This window comes from Natrix helvetica (assembly GCF_964273705.1).
Source record: "Natrix helvetica genome assembly, chromosome: 1".
Lineage (NCBI taxonomy): Eukaryota > Metazoa > Chordata > Lepidosauria > Squamata > Natricidae > Natrix > Natrix helvetica.
This window is the reverse complement of record NC_138548.1, coordinates 130692688-130708556: the sequence shown is the minus strand read 5'-3', so window position 1 is coordinate 130708556 and position 15869 is coordinate 130692688. Positions and strand designations below refer to the sequence as shown.

The 15869-nt window shown below is 40.0% G+C and overlaps 1 protein-coding gene across 1 annotated transcript in view; it reads left to right on the top strand.

Moving 5' to 3' along the window:
• Window positions 1-2141: 2141 nt before the first annotated feature.
• Window positions 2142-15869, top strand: part of GYPC (glycophorin C (Gerbich blood group)) — a 49254-nt gene continuing 35526 nt past the window's right edge. The window contains exon 1 of the mRNA XM_081943825.1: window positions 2142-2374. Coding sequence (XP_081799951.1) covers window positions 2338-2374 — 37 coding nt within the window. The 5' untranslated portion in view covers window positions 2142-2337. The remainder of the gene's footprint in view (window positions 2375-15869) is intronic.

Genomic DNA, 15869 nt, shown 5'->3' with positions numbered 1-15869 from the left:
AGCATTGCAGTGTAGGTATGTAGTGAGGGCTAAAGGCAGTTGCAGGCAATTGTAAATCAGCTTTAAGACTGGAAGACTTAAGTCTCCCATTAGGTTGTTGTGCAACGTGCCTCAGTAACTATCTGGCAGCCTAATACAGAGGTTGGTAAACTATGGAGAGGAAGGGGGGCTTGCAGGCAATTTAGAGGGTGTTTGCAATTAGTTTTTAAACCTATTCTGGTTTGCAAAGGTAAAGTGATTGTGAAAACTTTATCTTGGGTTTGCTCTTCACTTGATGTGTACAGGCTGAGACTCTATACAGTAAATGTAAATTCTTTTTTCTTTCTTTTTTCTTTCTTTCTTCTTTCTTTCTTTCTTTCTTTCTTTCTTTCTTTCTTTCTCTCTCTCTCTCTTTCTTTCTTCCTTCTTTCCTTCTTTCTTTCTTGCAAAAGGGGGATTGCCCACATTCTTTTATTATTTTAGGACTATACTGCAAATTCTGACCTATCCAATCTCACAAGCCATTTATATAAATAAAATGGATGAGAGAAGATTTGTGTATCCTTTTTTGAAATCCTGGATTGTGAGAAGGAAGGATGTACTATGCATGGAATGGATAAATGAATGACTAGAATAATATTTCTAACAGGAAATTACATCTTCCTAAATGCTAGAGAAAGAGAAGGACATGACCCAACATTATCAGCTACATGAATTACTGAACAAAGAATAAACATAAATAAACAAAAGAATATCTGATAGTGTTTCCATTATCAGAGCAAAGTAATGTATTCAAAATAAGTTCCTAAGAACATGAACACAAATATTTACTTGTGATAACAAACATTTTAAAATCTTAACAGAACCATCTTGATAGGAACTTGATGTTCTTTACGGTCATTGTTCGTGATAAGCATCTACAGTACACAATTTATTAGATTTTTAACTCTTTAAGACCTCATTACACTCAAGGCAGCAAATGTACTTAATACTCCTTCCTGCTCTGATTTTTCCCAGAACAGCAGCCCTGTGAGGTGGGTTGAGCTGAGAGAGACTGGTCCAAAGTCACCAGGCTGGATTTCAGGCTTAAGGTGGGGATAGAGATCTCAAGATTTTAGATAATCATTATTACAAAACACACACACACACACACACATATAATATTTCCCTTAAAATCTTGTAAGGGAAGTATTCAATTTATTATTATTGAGTTTGAGTTTTTGAGTTTTATTAAATTTATATACCCACAGGGACTCGGGCGGTGTACAGACAGTACAAATAAAACAACAAAGCAAGAACAACAATACATTAGACACCCGACATAAACATACGGTCTGTGACATACCCAAACTCATTTCAAGTTAAAAACAGTCTAAAACCAAATTAAAACCCCAAAATTTACAATATTAAAAAGCCATCCAGGAAGGGCAGTAATAGATTGTACTTAAGATTCCGATCAGGCTAGGCCTGCTATCCGGAACAGGTGGGTCTTGAGTTTCTTACGGAAGGAGCGGAGATCAACAGTAGTTCTAATGTCAGGGGTGAGTTCGTTCCAGAGGGTTGGGCCCATCACAGAGAAGGCCCTACTCCTGGGCACCGCCCGCCCGCATTGTCTAGCGGAGGGTACCCGGAGGAGACCCTCCCTGTGTGAGCGGATTGGTCGTAGGGATGTATGGGGTAGAATGCGATCTCGCAAATAACTAGGCCCCGAGCTAATATTGCTAATATATTAAAGAGAATACGTAACATTTTTGCTGGCTCCAAGACCATCTCAAGATTTTGCAACAAGCTAGAAGTTAAAAGAAGGGAATTCTCATTTTGTGCTTCATTTTTAAAGTTTTTTTTACTACTTCTCTCATAAGTTTTTTTTAAAGTGTGAGAAAGATTACAAAACTCTGCAAAACCTGTTGATGTAGAGGCAAAAGAACAATGAAAACCGTATCCCTTGCTAAAGATGGGAATGTCCCACAATAAATATTAGCAGAAGAGGAAGACTGCATGTCAGAGAGAGAGAGAGAGAGAGAGAGAGAGGGAGAGGGAGAGGGAGAGGGAGAGGGAGGGAGGGAGGGAGGGAGGGAGAGAGAGAGAGAGAGAGAGAGAGAGAGAGAGAAGCTGCTGCTTATCTAAAAAAGCAAGGCCCCTCCCCTTTTCATGCGAGCTGAATGTGCTGTTTCCTTTTCCAGTGGTAAATGGTCAAGAACCATGCTGGAAGCATCTGAACAAGCGAGGCTTTCTCCCGTTTGTTTCCCCGGTCTTTGCTGCAGCTTTGCTTCATTCATCTTTGGACGTGGATAGGAAAGCACACAGTCAGTGAAAAAAAAAAACACCAAGGGGGGAGCATTTCTGAATGCTTACAGGATGGATTTCCTTAACAGTACAACAACCTCTGCTCCACGTGAGTACTCAAAACCCCTCCTTGTGCAAAATGACAAACGTACAACTTAGGCTTGGTGTGTTTAAAAAAAAAAGGGGGGGGGGGAATCGCTGTCTTGCTCTCCCTTTTCTCTCTCAAAAAACTTTTTAAAGTTCTGGAAACTTTACGCCTCTCTTGCCTGCATTTACGAGTGTTGTTGGGTGTGAAAAGCAAGCAGAAAAAACCCGAAAGTTGTGCATACGTGCCTGGGACAAGGCAGGGATCCAACTCGTTTGCAAAGATCAGCCTTTATTTTATTTTTTTCAACGGCGTAGCTGAAAGTGTAATTGAAAGGGGTCTGAAAAGGAGCGATTAAGGGATTGATTTCCCCTTTCACCAAAAGGTGGGGAAATGCAGTTGTTTAACTGCGTTCTGCTTCTTTCGCTGTGCCCTCTTTGAGGTGTTAGCACCTTGCTCAAATACAGACAGGGAACTGTCTCTCGGTAACATGAGAGCCAAGCCCCAAACTGACGGTCTATATTTAACCACAATGCATTTTTGTTTTCCAATCGTTTCTCAGAACTGGTGTTGCAGCCACTGAATGACAGCCGATTGAGGGGGGAAAGTGGGTGGGTGTGTTTCCTGTTTCCAGAATGTTATGTACTTTGGTGAAAAGTTATAGCAGGAACCGAGTTAGCCCAGGGAGATTTCATGTGGGCGGTGAACCAACACTCGATCCTCAACCCGACCCTGAGAACTGAGAATTTAGGCCGAGATCATATTGCAAACTAGAGAGGGATGGGAACTTACAGGGAACTGGCTTCATAATGTTTAAGGCCGTTAGTGTGTTTACCCATAATATCAGGGATGTGGCTTCTACAGAAGTACCTTACATCCAAATTAGGCCCTGCCTCCTACTTTAAAACGAACAGGAGAAAAAGAAGATGTAGGGGAAGAGCAAATCCAGTACAGTGGAGACTGTCTGTATCTCTTGTTCCTGTCACGTGTTCAGACCACAGCCGGTTATCAAAGGATTTGAAGGTCTGTGAGAGCAGACATATTAACATAAACTAATTGTTGTTGACTAAGTTTAGACTTCATCCAAAGTTGTCAGATTGCAAAATGATGGGGTGGCATTGAGACCCGCATCCTGCTTCAATGCAAATGTATAAACATGTTTTCCGGTTGTTAGGTGGAGTTTCAGGGGAAGGATGCAAGATATTTTGCTGTCTTTCCTCCTCTGCGATAAATATTTGCAAATGCACCGCTTTTGCAGTTATGCCTTTGATTTTTGGTAACCCTGACTCAACGGCTTTTATTTTGACTTACTAAAGTAACATGCAAATAGTTGCTACTCTGTGGCCCTATGGGCACATCCTAAATCATTTTATCTATAACCAATGGCCCTGACCTGTCCCATTTCTAGAAAAAAAAGGAATAAAAGATACAGACAGGCAAGGGAAATGGGGGATTTAAGAGGTGTCAGACAAGGTGCTTTGGTTTTGAATCCATCCACTGCTCACTTAAAGCCCCACCTAAGGTTTCCCCAAGAAATTCTTTCCAATGGATGTAGCCCATGAGAGAAAGCAATTGGTTCAGCTGTCTGCTGAAAACAGAAATTTTACTTGTTCTGGGGAAAGAAGTTTTCTTTGTTAGGTGGGACTTTAATGATAAGGTTCCCCTCTCACATATGTGCTAGTCGTTCCTGACTCTAGGGGGTGGTGCTCATCTCCATTTCAAAGTCGAAGAGACAAAGACATCTCCATGGTCATGTGGCCGGCATGACTAAACACTGAAGGCACATGGAATGCTATTACCTTCCCACCAAAGATGGTTCCTATTTTTCTACTTGCATTCATACATGCTTTCGAACTGCTCGGTTGGCAGAAGCTGGGACAAGTAATGGGAGCTCACTCGTTTATGCGGCAATAGGGATTCGAACTGCTGAACTGCCAACCTTTCTTATCGACAAGCTCAGTGTCTTAGCCACTGAGCCACCGCATCCTACTTTAATGGTAGCAGAGCTAATTCAAAACTACAGAGTCACCAGTGCTTAGGAGAGACCAATGACCCAGTGACTTCTATTGGATTTCTTCTTATTTTGCAGTGTTTCATTATAGCTGATTGGAATCCAAAGTAAATTGGATTGCACATTTATTGGAATCCAAAATAAATTGGATTGCACCTTTTCAATAATTATCAATGTAGCTATCAAAAGGTTATAGTATGTGTGCAAAATAATCCCCTAGGGGTTTGGATTGATTGAGAAAAAAAGTATGTAGCACACAGGCTTCCTTTTAATGTAAAAAGGCAGACAGCAATCCCCCTTAACACCTGAATTTCAGAGCCTGCAGCTCTGCCTGACACGATATCGGCTGATACCACCCCTCAGGCATAGCTTTTCTCTACTCTTGAAGCAGCTGTGTCAGCTCCAGGTTTGAAGAGATCCAAGGCAAGCTGCCTTGCTTCCCCTTCACCAAGTTTTTGTGATTTATGCGGACTTCCTGAACCTTGAGCACAGAATAGGCCTAGCAGTGGAGGTTTATGAAGGAGTGTTATGCAGCTATGGCAAAGGAACTGCCATTTGCCTTCCCCAATTCCTAAATAACAAATTGCTCCAGAAAGAGAATTGGAACTGCAGGCAGTCCTTGACTCAAGGCCAGTTAGTGACAAGTTCTGCTGGATTCTGAAAAAAGTTATGAAGATCCAACATCTGGCCCTTTCCTCCCTCTGTCTGTCTGCAGTCAAATGGCCACATTTTGGGCCTTCGGCTGTTTGCAGTGCCCCATCATCACAGGACATTTTTGCCAGAAACCGGTGCTTACTTGCAGTATTCAGCAAAAACCACCTCATAGCAAACAATGGATTCGCTGAATGGCCACCACATTCACTTTACAGCCAATGTACTCGCTTAGTAACTGCCCCCATAAGTTGTAAAATTTATTCTGGCCATATGACCCACTTCATGGCCTTAATTGGGGCCTCAATTATGGTCCCTAACTCAAGGACTGCCTGTCAAAAGATTTCTTCTTCAAGCTTTTTGATGGTTTGACCAATTCTTGACAGGAAGTGGGGAGGATCCTTGGAGTTATGATAACTCTTTGACCCCCCAAAACTCATTTCACTAGGGCATATGGGCCTTTTCAAAATACTGTTTTTTCTCTTCTCCCCATCCCCACTTCTGATACAAGCTTTAGTATCTATAGAAAATCAAGATGCACCCCTTTCAGCCTTCTACAGTGCCTTCTCCCCCTGCGTGGCATTAACATTCATTTGCTGTCGTGCTAAATATGGAATATTGGGAGGGTCAGGCTCCTGGCTTCCTTGCAAAAATGTGCCACTGATAGGAGAAAATATGTCAAGGGTCCCTCCCATAGATTATTAGGTAAATCTGTCTATGCCAATATATAAAATAAAAAGATGTTTGCCAGCATTTGTCAGGCCATGCACTGATGCTGTTCATCTTTGGTGTAACTGTTCTAGCATCCATATGATTGGGTGCATCATAAAACTGCAAGCACACAAAAGAACAGCAGGTCATCTAATCCAACATTATCTAAAATCCAGCCCAATTTCCATTTGAAGGTGACATTCACCCCATTTTATATTTTGCTTTTAAGATTGTTAAACCTGTGAGTTTTCTTGGATGGATTTCTACCACCAGTGTGGAAGCTGCCAAATTTTTTGTATATCTATTTACCTTTTCCTATATATGTATAAAAACCAATAAAACTTTATTATAAAATTAAAAACAAAAGCACAGCAGGTCATCTAATCCAACATTATCTAAAACCCAGCCCAATTTTCATTTGAAGGTGACATTCACCCCAGAATACAGATAGCCCTCGACTTACAGCAGTTCGTTTAGTGACCGTTTGAAGTTACAACGGCAGTGAAAACAGTGACTTGAATGTTTTTCACACTTAACAACTGTTGCAGCATTCCTGTGGTTGCATGATTAACATTCAGACACTTGGTAACTGGCTCATATTTATGATAGTTGCAGTGTTCTAGGGTCATGCAATCATCTTTTGCAACCTTCTGACAAGCAAAGTCAATGGGGAAGCCAGTTTCAGTTAGCAGCAGTGTTACTTGGGCTGAATTATGGTTGTAAGACAAGGATTACCTGTAGTCTTTATAATCAAAGAGGGCCATGTACGTTCATTTTGTTTAGTGTCAGAAATTTCACCATACCGAAGGGCTGCATCTAGAAAACAAACACAGAATTGATGCTCTGCTATTGTGAAAAGCATATTAGAAAAACTTTTCTCTGCTGGTGCCCACTTTTTAATGTCCTTGAAGATTTTATGTCTTATCTTGCATTAAGGGAAAAAAAATAAAGAACGGACAAAAATGTTGACCTGGAGGCAATAAAGCTATATTTTTCATATGTTGGCTATCCCCAAAAGGCAATCCTTTAGGACATTTTTGTTCCAGTGGGTTTTAATATGTGTTTAGCTATTGCTTAGTTCTTTTTAAAAGCACAAATGTACAAAATTACTGCTGATAAAATTTTTTGGAAGGATCTCTTGCCTCACAGTTTGATAGCCTCCACCTCACAACAGGGTACAAACAAAAGTTCAAATCAGCAACAGGTTTTGTTGTGAATTGCTTTTGTTTGAAAAAAAAACATATTGTTGCAAGTTGCCTTGGAACTTTCATTTTGAAGCCAAAGATAATATAGACATCTTTGAGAAATATATGCGAAATCATCAAGAATTCCGTTCTTGGATGGGACTGCAGACCTATCCAAAAGGCCACAGAGAGATGCGCACATAGGAAACTATGCCTCTTGCTGCCCCTCATCTGGTAAAAATGAGGGGTGTTATGAACTCTGCTTAGTGGTGACACTATGCTGGAGGCAGTCATTATGAAAAAAAATCACTGAATTATATCCTGCTGCCTCCCCCTTACTTCCCATTACTTAAAGGGAGAAAAAAAACAATCACTTTATGTCTCATGATAAACAGGAGAAGTCTAGATTCCTTTTACTTCCTTTCATAAAAGGAAGGAAGGGAAGATACATTTTCTCCCTCCCTGCCTACTTATTTTCCTCCTTGAAAAATGAGTAATTAGCTTGATCTTGTCGAAACACTGTCAGCCTTCTTCCCTGCCGCCATTTCTCCAAATTTCCTTCAGGTACTACAGAGAAATGGAGCCATTTCTCCAATGGAGAAAACAAGCTGTTTCATAGGATGTTTTTATAAGGAAAGAGGGGGGAAAAGAAAGAGGGAGGGAGAGAGAAAGAAAGAAGGAAAGAAGAAAGAAAGAAAGAAAGAAAGAAAGAAAGAAAGAAAGAAAGAAAGAATTAATTAATTAGAGAAAGCAGTCTGATGCTGTACTATTGTTTGGAAGCTTTCTGTCTGTGAAGACTTAATCCTGCAGCTTGTTATCTTGCCTCTGCAGTGCTATATTCTCATTCTCATAAGAGCAGAAAAATACAAACCATTGTTGATGAAAATGGAATATGAATGTGGGTGTTTTATAACAAACAAAACATTTGCAGTGTTATTGAACTGATGTTTCATTGTGATTAGGCAGTGCCATATGTATGACCATATCATGAATTTTTCATTTTAACTAACTATGTTTATGTTAAAAGATGAGTCTTCTCAGCTAGACTTTTGACTAGGCCACTTATTGAATGCATAGAGTTCATGTGTATAAAGGTTACCTTAAAACAGCAAATAATTTCAAATCATTTTGTCATTCAACACAGATAAAATGTTGGATAATGTGATCTAGGATCCACAACTATTCATTTTTTTTTTGAATAAATGCAACATATCAACAGATAGAAGGTTCTCTCTGCAGGCTTTCTAAAAAAGATTTCTATATCCAGGTAGTCCAGGTAGCAACCACAATTGGTATTGTCAACTGGATTATTAAGCAAGACGGTTGCTAAGTGAAACCATGGCTTAGGATCTTATTTCAGCTTTCCTTTGGCTTTACAGACCTGAGATGGTTGTACATGAGAGGATTGGTCATGAAATTACTTTTTCATCATGGCCTATAACTGTGTATGGCCATTAAACGAGTGTTCCAAGTGACACCCCCAACAGAATCAAAACTCAAAACTCTGTTCCTCAATGCATGAATGTATTAGAGATGTCATATTGACACATCTGGGAAAACCCGAATCTGAAAGCCCCGGGTTTTCCCTACCCAAAGTAAAGTCAAAGTTCCTTCCCCTCCATCCACATGTGCATCACATGGTCTAATCAGGTCACTGTCCCAAGTTTGGTTGCCTTCCAGTCACACCTTCCATGGCACAGGGACCTCCAGCGTGACTTCCAGTCACACCTCCCCAAGTCCTTTACTCCCAAGGGGAAAATGTTATGATTACACACCCCACATTATCTTCACCTCCCTCCTCCCGTTCCCACAGCTTGCCCATCCACCGCTGAAGACTCCCATTAAAAATGGCTCTAGGACTGATAACTACCTGTATAGATACCTTGAGAGAAATGTCCTAGTTCTCATTTCTGCAAATCAAATAAAGATCATCTCAAATGCATTCATTATTTACCAATGGCAGTTTTAACAAGCTAATCAGCGTATTTCATGTCAAGTTGCCTTTTAAGCTTTTGATTTTTCAAACATACAGAGAATTGGTGAATTGGTTGTTGGTGCACAGCACTTGTAGCTTCACTTGTAGCTTCATTGTTTCCCGAAAAACCTGTATTTAGAAAGCTACATCCCTCTATCCCTAAGTCAAAGTGTTCCAAATCCAGCCTGCTGCTTTTGTTTAATTCTGTTTTCTGAAGATATTATAGAGCCAATCAGGACGAGTACTCTACATAATACATTTTCACTTGCATAATTGGAATGCAATTATTCCTGATTAACATAGAGCAGATATGAGTGGTTGGACACCAATTGGCTATGATTTGATGAATGGGTCTTTTCCCCAGAGAAGAACAGAAACACATCATCTAATTTAGATGACCATCAGCATAATTTTTAAAATCCAGGCAAATGTACAGTATTGTCTGGTGAAGGGGTAACAAAGGCTTTCTTGTAGATTAGGTCTCTGTGAGGGTGATAAGAGCTACAGAAGCATCTTTGGAGAATGATTTATTTCCACCCCCAGCCCAGATCATCTCTAGTGCCAACCACCTGGCATATAAAACCAGCAGGAAACAGTATGAGGAATCCATATTAATAAGCTATCCCAAGACATTGCCATAATTATTGTCATTAAATCCGTTTCTGAAACAATGACTGCTTGTTTGCTGAATGAAGGTACATAAACAGCGAGATAAGCCCGTTGATTTTGCAAAATCTCTAAAGCAGGGCAGCCTTTCATATAATTTGTTCTGCAACATATGTTTCACCACAGGGATCTCTCCAAATTAAAATGACAAATTCTGCTGAAAATTATTGTCTGTAAAACTTTTTTGGGGAAAAAATATGCCATTACTGCTGAAAAGTGGATTTCCACCATAAACATCATTTCCCATTTCTTTTTCATGTTAAGCTTACTTAAAGAGACTCATTCCTTGTCCCACATCCCTTGAGCCCTAAAATGTTTTAAGTGTCCATTATTTTTATGTATTATTTAACCTTGTTTTCAGTTATGCTTTAATTAATTTTTATTTAATTTTTGTATATTATCTTCAACTGAGCACCTTGAGTGTCCCTTTTGGATAAAAAGATAAGTATTTAAAGGGGGTGAAATATGCTTAGTGTGTCACAGTAACTGAATCTGGGAAACCTTTTTGTTATTGCTAATGTTTATTTACTACTAAACATGCAATTGAAAGTACATACACTTTTAATAGATGCTTACACTGAATCCTCTAGATATTATCTTGAAATAGAAATAGATGGAATTTTATTACGTACTAAAGTTCCATTAGGATATCACAACATGAGCGAGTCATATTTGTTTTTGCTAGAGTAAACACTTCCTTTGGAAAGAGGGCTGGGTTAATGGTGTGAAGTAGTTGGGGGCAAGTCTTATTGAGCATTATACAAGAAATAATAAAAATGCAACGTGGGAATTTCTCTTTTTTTCCTTTTTCCTTTATTTGGGTGAACATGGGTTTTATTCAGTTTATTGTATTGGCTTAATTTGTTTAAATTTCAACATGTTCATGTGTTTCTCACTCCACAATGGGAGAAAAAGAACATTGGTCCTTACCTGAATGTTTCTTTTCTACAGTGAAGGTGGGAGGGGCTACAGCTGGGTTTAGTCACAGCTTGATTGGTCCAGAGACTGAGGGAATTTTTTTTAAAGACACCATCCTTCCATACTGGCTCCCAGTTTCCTTGAGGTCGATGGAGAAACTGTAATCTTATGTAAGGCAAAACAACTGGAAACACATATACATATACCCCACGACCACCCCTCGCCAGCCTAATTGAACTTACTAGGGCGGGATGTAGCCCCTCCCGCCTTCACTGCAGAAAAGAAATGTTCAGGTAAGGACCAACGTTCTTTTTCCTGCAGCTCGGTGGGAGGGGCCACAGCTGGGACATACCCAACCCTAAGTCCCAGGGTAGGATGAAGACCCCGGGAGTGGGGAGGTCGCCACCTGCTGAAGAACTCAATGCCCGAAAGATGCGTCCGCCGAGGCGAAACCGTCCAAACAATAGTGGCGGATAAAGGGTGTTGGGGAGGCCCAGGTGGCCACCCTACAAATGTCCCCCAGGGGAGCCCTAGTGGTCCAAGCAGCCGTGGTAGCGGCACTTCGGGTGGAATGGGCCATTATCCCTTGGGGAGGAGGCTAAATATGCCTCACTAATGGTCTGTCTCAACCATCTACCAATGGTGGTAGACGAAACTCTTGGACACATTGTGCTGGGCTGAAAGGATAGAAAGAGTGCCTCTGACCAGCGGAAAGGGGATGTGCGTCTAAGGTAGATGCGCAAGGCACTTCGTACATCCAGCCAGTGCCACAGGTGTTCCCTCTCGTGAAGGAGAGGGGCAGAAGTTAGGGAGTATGATTTCCTGCGACTTATGAAACAGGGAGTTGATCTTCGGGATGAAGGTTGGATCTAATCTAAGGACGACCCTGTCTTGGTGGAATTGGCAAAGGTCGTCCTTGGATGACAATGCTCCCAACTCCGATATGCATCGAGCCGAGGTAACAGCAACGAGAAAGGCTACCTTCAAGGTGAGGAATCTGAGGTGAACTGTACTAAGTGGTTTGAAGGGGGTGCCCGTGAGGGCCCTGATCATGGTAGAGAAGTCCCACATCGGAAAATGATGAATAGGAGGGAGACCGCAAGTTCGCCGCCCCTCTGAGGAACCGTTTTACTAAGGGAACCTGGGACAAAGAAAAACGACCATCTCCTGCCAGAACGGAGGAGAGGGCAGCCACCTGCCTACGTAGGGTGTTATGGGAGAGGCCAAGATCTAGGCCGTGTTGAAAGAACTCAAGGACCTGGGCCACTGAGGCAGGAGCCGGAGAGAGATTGACTCCCTCGCACCAGGAGGCGAACACCGACCACATGGAATTATATTTCAGACAGATGTCTATCCAACATCTTCTTAAAAACTTCCAGTGTTGGGGCTTCCAAACCTCTGGAGGCAAGCTGTTCCACTGATTAATTGTTCTGTCAGGAAATTTCTCCTCAGTTCTAAGTTGCTTCTCTCCTTGATTAGTTTCCACTCATTGCTTCTTGTTCTGCCCTCAGGTGCTTTGGAGAATAGTTTGACTCCCTCTTCTTTGTGGCAACCCCTGATATATTGGAACACTGCTATCATGTCTCCCCTAGTCCTTCTTTCTCTTAAACTAGACATACCCAGTTCCAGCAACCGTTCTTCATATGTTTTAGCCTCCAGTCCCCTAATCATCTTTGTTACTCTTCATTCATTCATTCATTCATTCATTCATTCATTCATTCATTCATTCATTCATTCATTCATATTTGTCTTCATTTGTGAAATCTAATGTTTCAACCATCTTCACAGCTTCAAGCAGACTTTTTCCCATTGCTTACTGGTTATTTGGTCGGGATTTTTTGATGATTGCAGCTCTTGAAACTGTTTTAAAGTCTGCAACCACTCTTGTGGCTTCTCAGTCTCAAAAGTTCACATTTAACAAAGTTGGCATAAAGGCTGAGGTTCTCCTAACTTCCAAATAATGCCAAGAGATTTCTCCCTTCCATTCAACATTTTCAAAAGATTGTCCACACACATACCTTCAACATCGAGAGTCTGGGATTCTGTAAGGTTTAGAAATAGGAATATGCAACTTTTTATAGGCTGAGGTTTATTTTTGGCCTTTCAATGATATACTGCAGGCTGTTGAAATTGCCCCTTCTTCCTTCAACTGAATTTGGGGGGAAAGAAGTGCTTCCAGGAAAGTATAGACAGTGTAGACGTATAAACAGTGTATTTTAATTCTGTAACATAATTGAAAGTGATTTTTGAACTACAAAATGGAATAATAAAAAGTATGGAATTTTAAATTTTTAATGTTAAGAAAAACAAGCAAATAATATTGTTATGTACAGATGTAATACATAGGTCATAATCTGTATAGGTAAAAGTACAACTTGATCCCTGAAGAGTGATTTATCAGTACAGAACTCCTCATGAGGAAGTTCATCTTGAACAGTTCAGATATCTTCCCTTAAGACCACCGAGTAAAGACTCAGTATGAAGCTGATCTTTGGATAAAGTGAGCTTACTGAAAACATTGTATGATTGTAGGCTGCCTAGTCACCTTTTGTGAGATTGGTGGCATATAAATTTAATAAATAAATAAAATCTGACATCCCAAGACCAGCCTAATCAACTGTATTTAAAAATCTAACCCAAATGACTCCATACATGTGTAGGCAAAGGTATGTTCATAAGACTACTAATGTTAACATCTTTACTATGTTAACATCTTTACTATGTTAACATCAGGGTAGAACTGGCTCTATAAAACACACATATATTTGCAGATTTAATAAGAGCTAAAACAAAACAGTAGAAAGCAGTAGGCAACCATAAATCAAGAACCAAATGTTTAGGTACTTCTCTAAATCACTAGGCATTACGCTGCATAGAAGAATCTCAAAAAGCAAATATCTCCAGACACAATTATCAACAAAATAAATTAAATGACCATAAAATCCAAAACATAAAATCAGATGACTATCTTCCATCCTCATTGCTAAAACTGTCCAACATTTGGATAAAAAGAAAAGAGTTTTCTGAAAGCCAGGAGCATAGGGGTAAAGCACTAGAGGTAAAATTATAAAACTATGTGGAAAAGGAAGGAGTATTGATTTTGGTTGCTGCTTTGAGTTATTCATAAAAGTAATAAAAGGCATGGTGTCAAACTCATGCTATCACAGCAGCATCATGTAACGTATCAGGACTTTTTTCTCCTTTGCTAAACCGGGCGTGGGCATGACCAGCGTTTGCCTGCGGGCCGGGAGTTTGACAGCCCTAATCAAAGGCATCTTCAAAACCCTTCTTGAGTAGAATTTATTGCAGTAGGCCAACTGCATGATTTCATTTTTCTTATGTTAACCTTACTCATTTCACTTGTACTCTACTATGAGTCAACAATTCCCAGTGGCTGATGATAATGAAATAAAAGCCAGAGTTAAATGCATGGCTAGTGTAGTCTTAAACTTAAAATCATCAGCATGTCAAACTTGGTTTAAAATGTGTATTTTTAGTTCTCTTTTGAAAGCCAGCTAAGAGATCTGGTTCATCAACTTAGCAAGTACATTCCTATAATTAAAATTGTTTATAGTTAATGGGGCTGAGCGTCAGAACCATTTGGGAAAGATGCCTCAAGGCCCCTGGAAGTGTGAACCTAACACCTGTCTGTATTCTTTTCCCAGAATTGCACAGCTGGCCTATGCTGCTGCCAAGTGATCCCAAGAGCAGACATGACTGCTCTAAGGAGTTGCAGGCAGTTACTACATTCATGTCTTATATGTTCTAAAGCCCTTTCCAGACCCAAATCCAAAGTACTGCACAACACTTAAAGCTAATGTAATTACTTTCTATAACATGATTTCTTTGAATTCACATTTGTGAAAATGTATCACTTAGCAACAACATATAGAAGTTTCTGGTTGTGCATTTGAACCTTTTAAGGGATACAAAGGTCCCTGGAGTTGTGCCATTTTCTTTTTAGAGATAACTTGTGGTTAAGCCATCCATTGTAACACAGGGTCATTACTGTTGTACAGCATTGTGATCTGTCTGGAGGGGGAGAAAAGAGTAGAACCCATTAAACATTCAAACTTTAGCCTGAGCTTGTGGAGCTTTCTCTCCATATCTCCTACCTTATTCCATCAAATCCCCACAGGGTTTTACTTTGAACATTGTATGCACTTTTTAAAAACCTGCTGCCTTTTCCTCCAAGGTACTCTAGAAGTATAGTAAACAATAAGAAAATTAAGAAAGGTATTGTCATTGGAGAGGAAGGCATAAATCTTTCCTTTTCAACTTATTATGCTCTGAAGTGAGGGTTTGTTTGCTTGTTAGTTTGGGGTTTTCTCAATCTGTTCAAAAGTTACTTGCTTTGTCCAAGCATCTTTGCTGAAGATAGTTATGATCTCTGACTCCTACATTTTGCAAGTGCTAGATATGACATTTCCCCCCTTATGTATCTTACAACCACTTAGCAAACTTTCTGTTGTTAAGTAAGTTAAGTAAGTTTTGCTCCATTTTATGACTTCTTGCCACAGTTAAGTGAATCATTGCACTTGTTAAGTTAGTAACACAGTTGTTAAGTGAATCTGGCTTCCCCATTGGTTTTGCTTGTCAGAAGGTCACAAAAATTGGATCATTGGACATTGAAGGACATTGCAATCATAAATATAAGCCAGTTGCCAAGTGTCAGAATTTTGATCACATGACTATGGTGATGGTGCAGCACACTTAAGGCCATTACTCACTTTTTCAGTGCCATTATAACTTCAAACAGTCACTAGACAAATAGTAGTAAGTTGAGGACTACCTGTATTTCCATTGTAGGACACTAATCCAAAATAACATAAAATAATAAAATAAAATCTCTTGTCCTTGCAAAATCACCAGGATTTATCACTCTTCTTTTAATTTTTTTCCAAATTGTCTTGGCAGATTCACTTCCTGAATTGGAAATGATGACAAGACACTTCAACTGGAGCTTTTCTCTGTATCCTCCAAGTAGCAACTAGACAATGAATAGCATTTCTACACTGCGACCAACATAACTACTTGTTGGGGAAAACCAGCTTGCAGTAGAAACTGTCTTGACATAGGAACTGTGTGGAGTACAAATTAAAACAAAGCCATCTGTTCTGAAAAACAGCTTACTTCCTAGTCTGTTTTGAGGTCAGTAATTGTACAGGTTCCTGAGTGTCAAAAATCAGATAGCAGAGAGAGAGACAAGTGACATAATTTCCTCTAATACCCACATGTGTCTTCAATTTCCACATCCAGTGGCGGTTCTTTTTTCCTGTGAAGGGATGAATGTTCAGCTGAGTCCCACAATACATAAATATGGGCAGTCACTTATTCTTTACTATCCTGGATGATTGGTTTTTTTTTGTTTTTCTTGGCTAGGAAATAACAACTAAATAGATG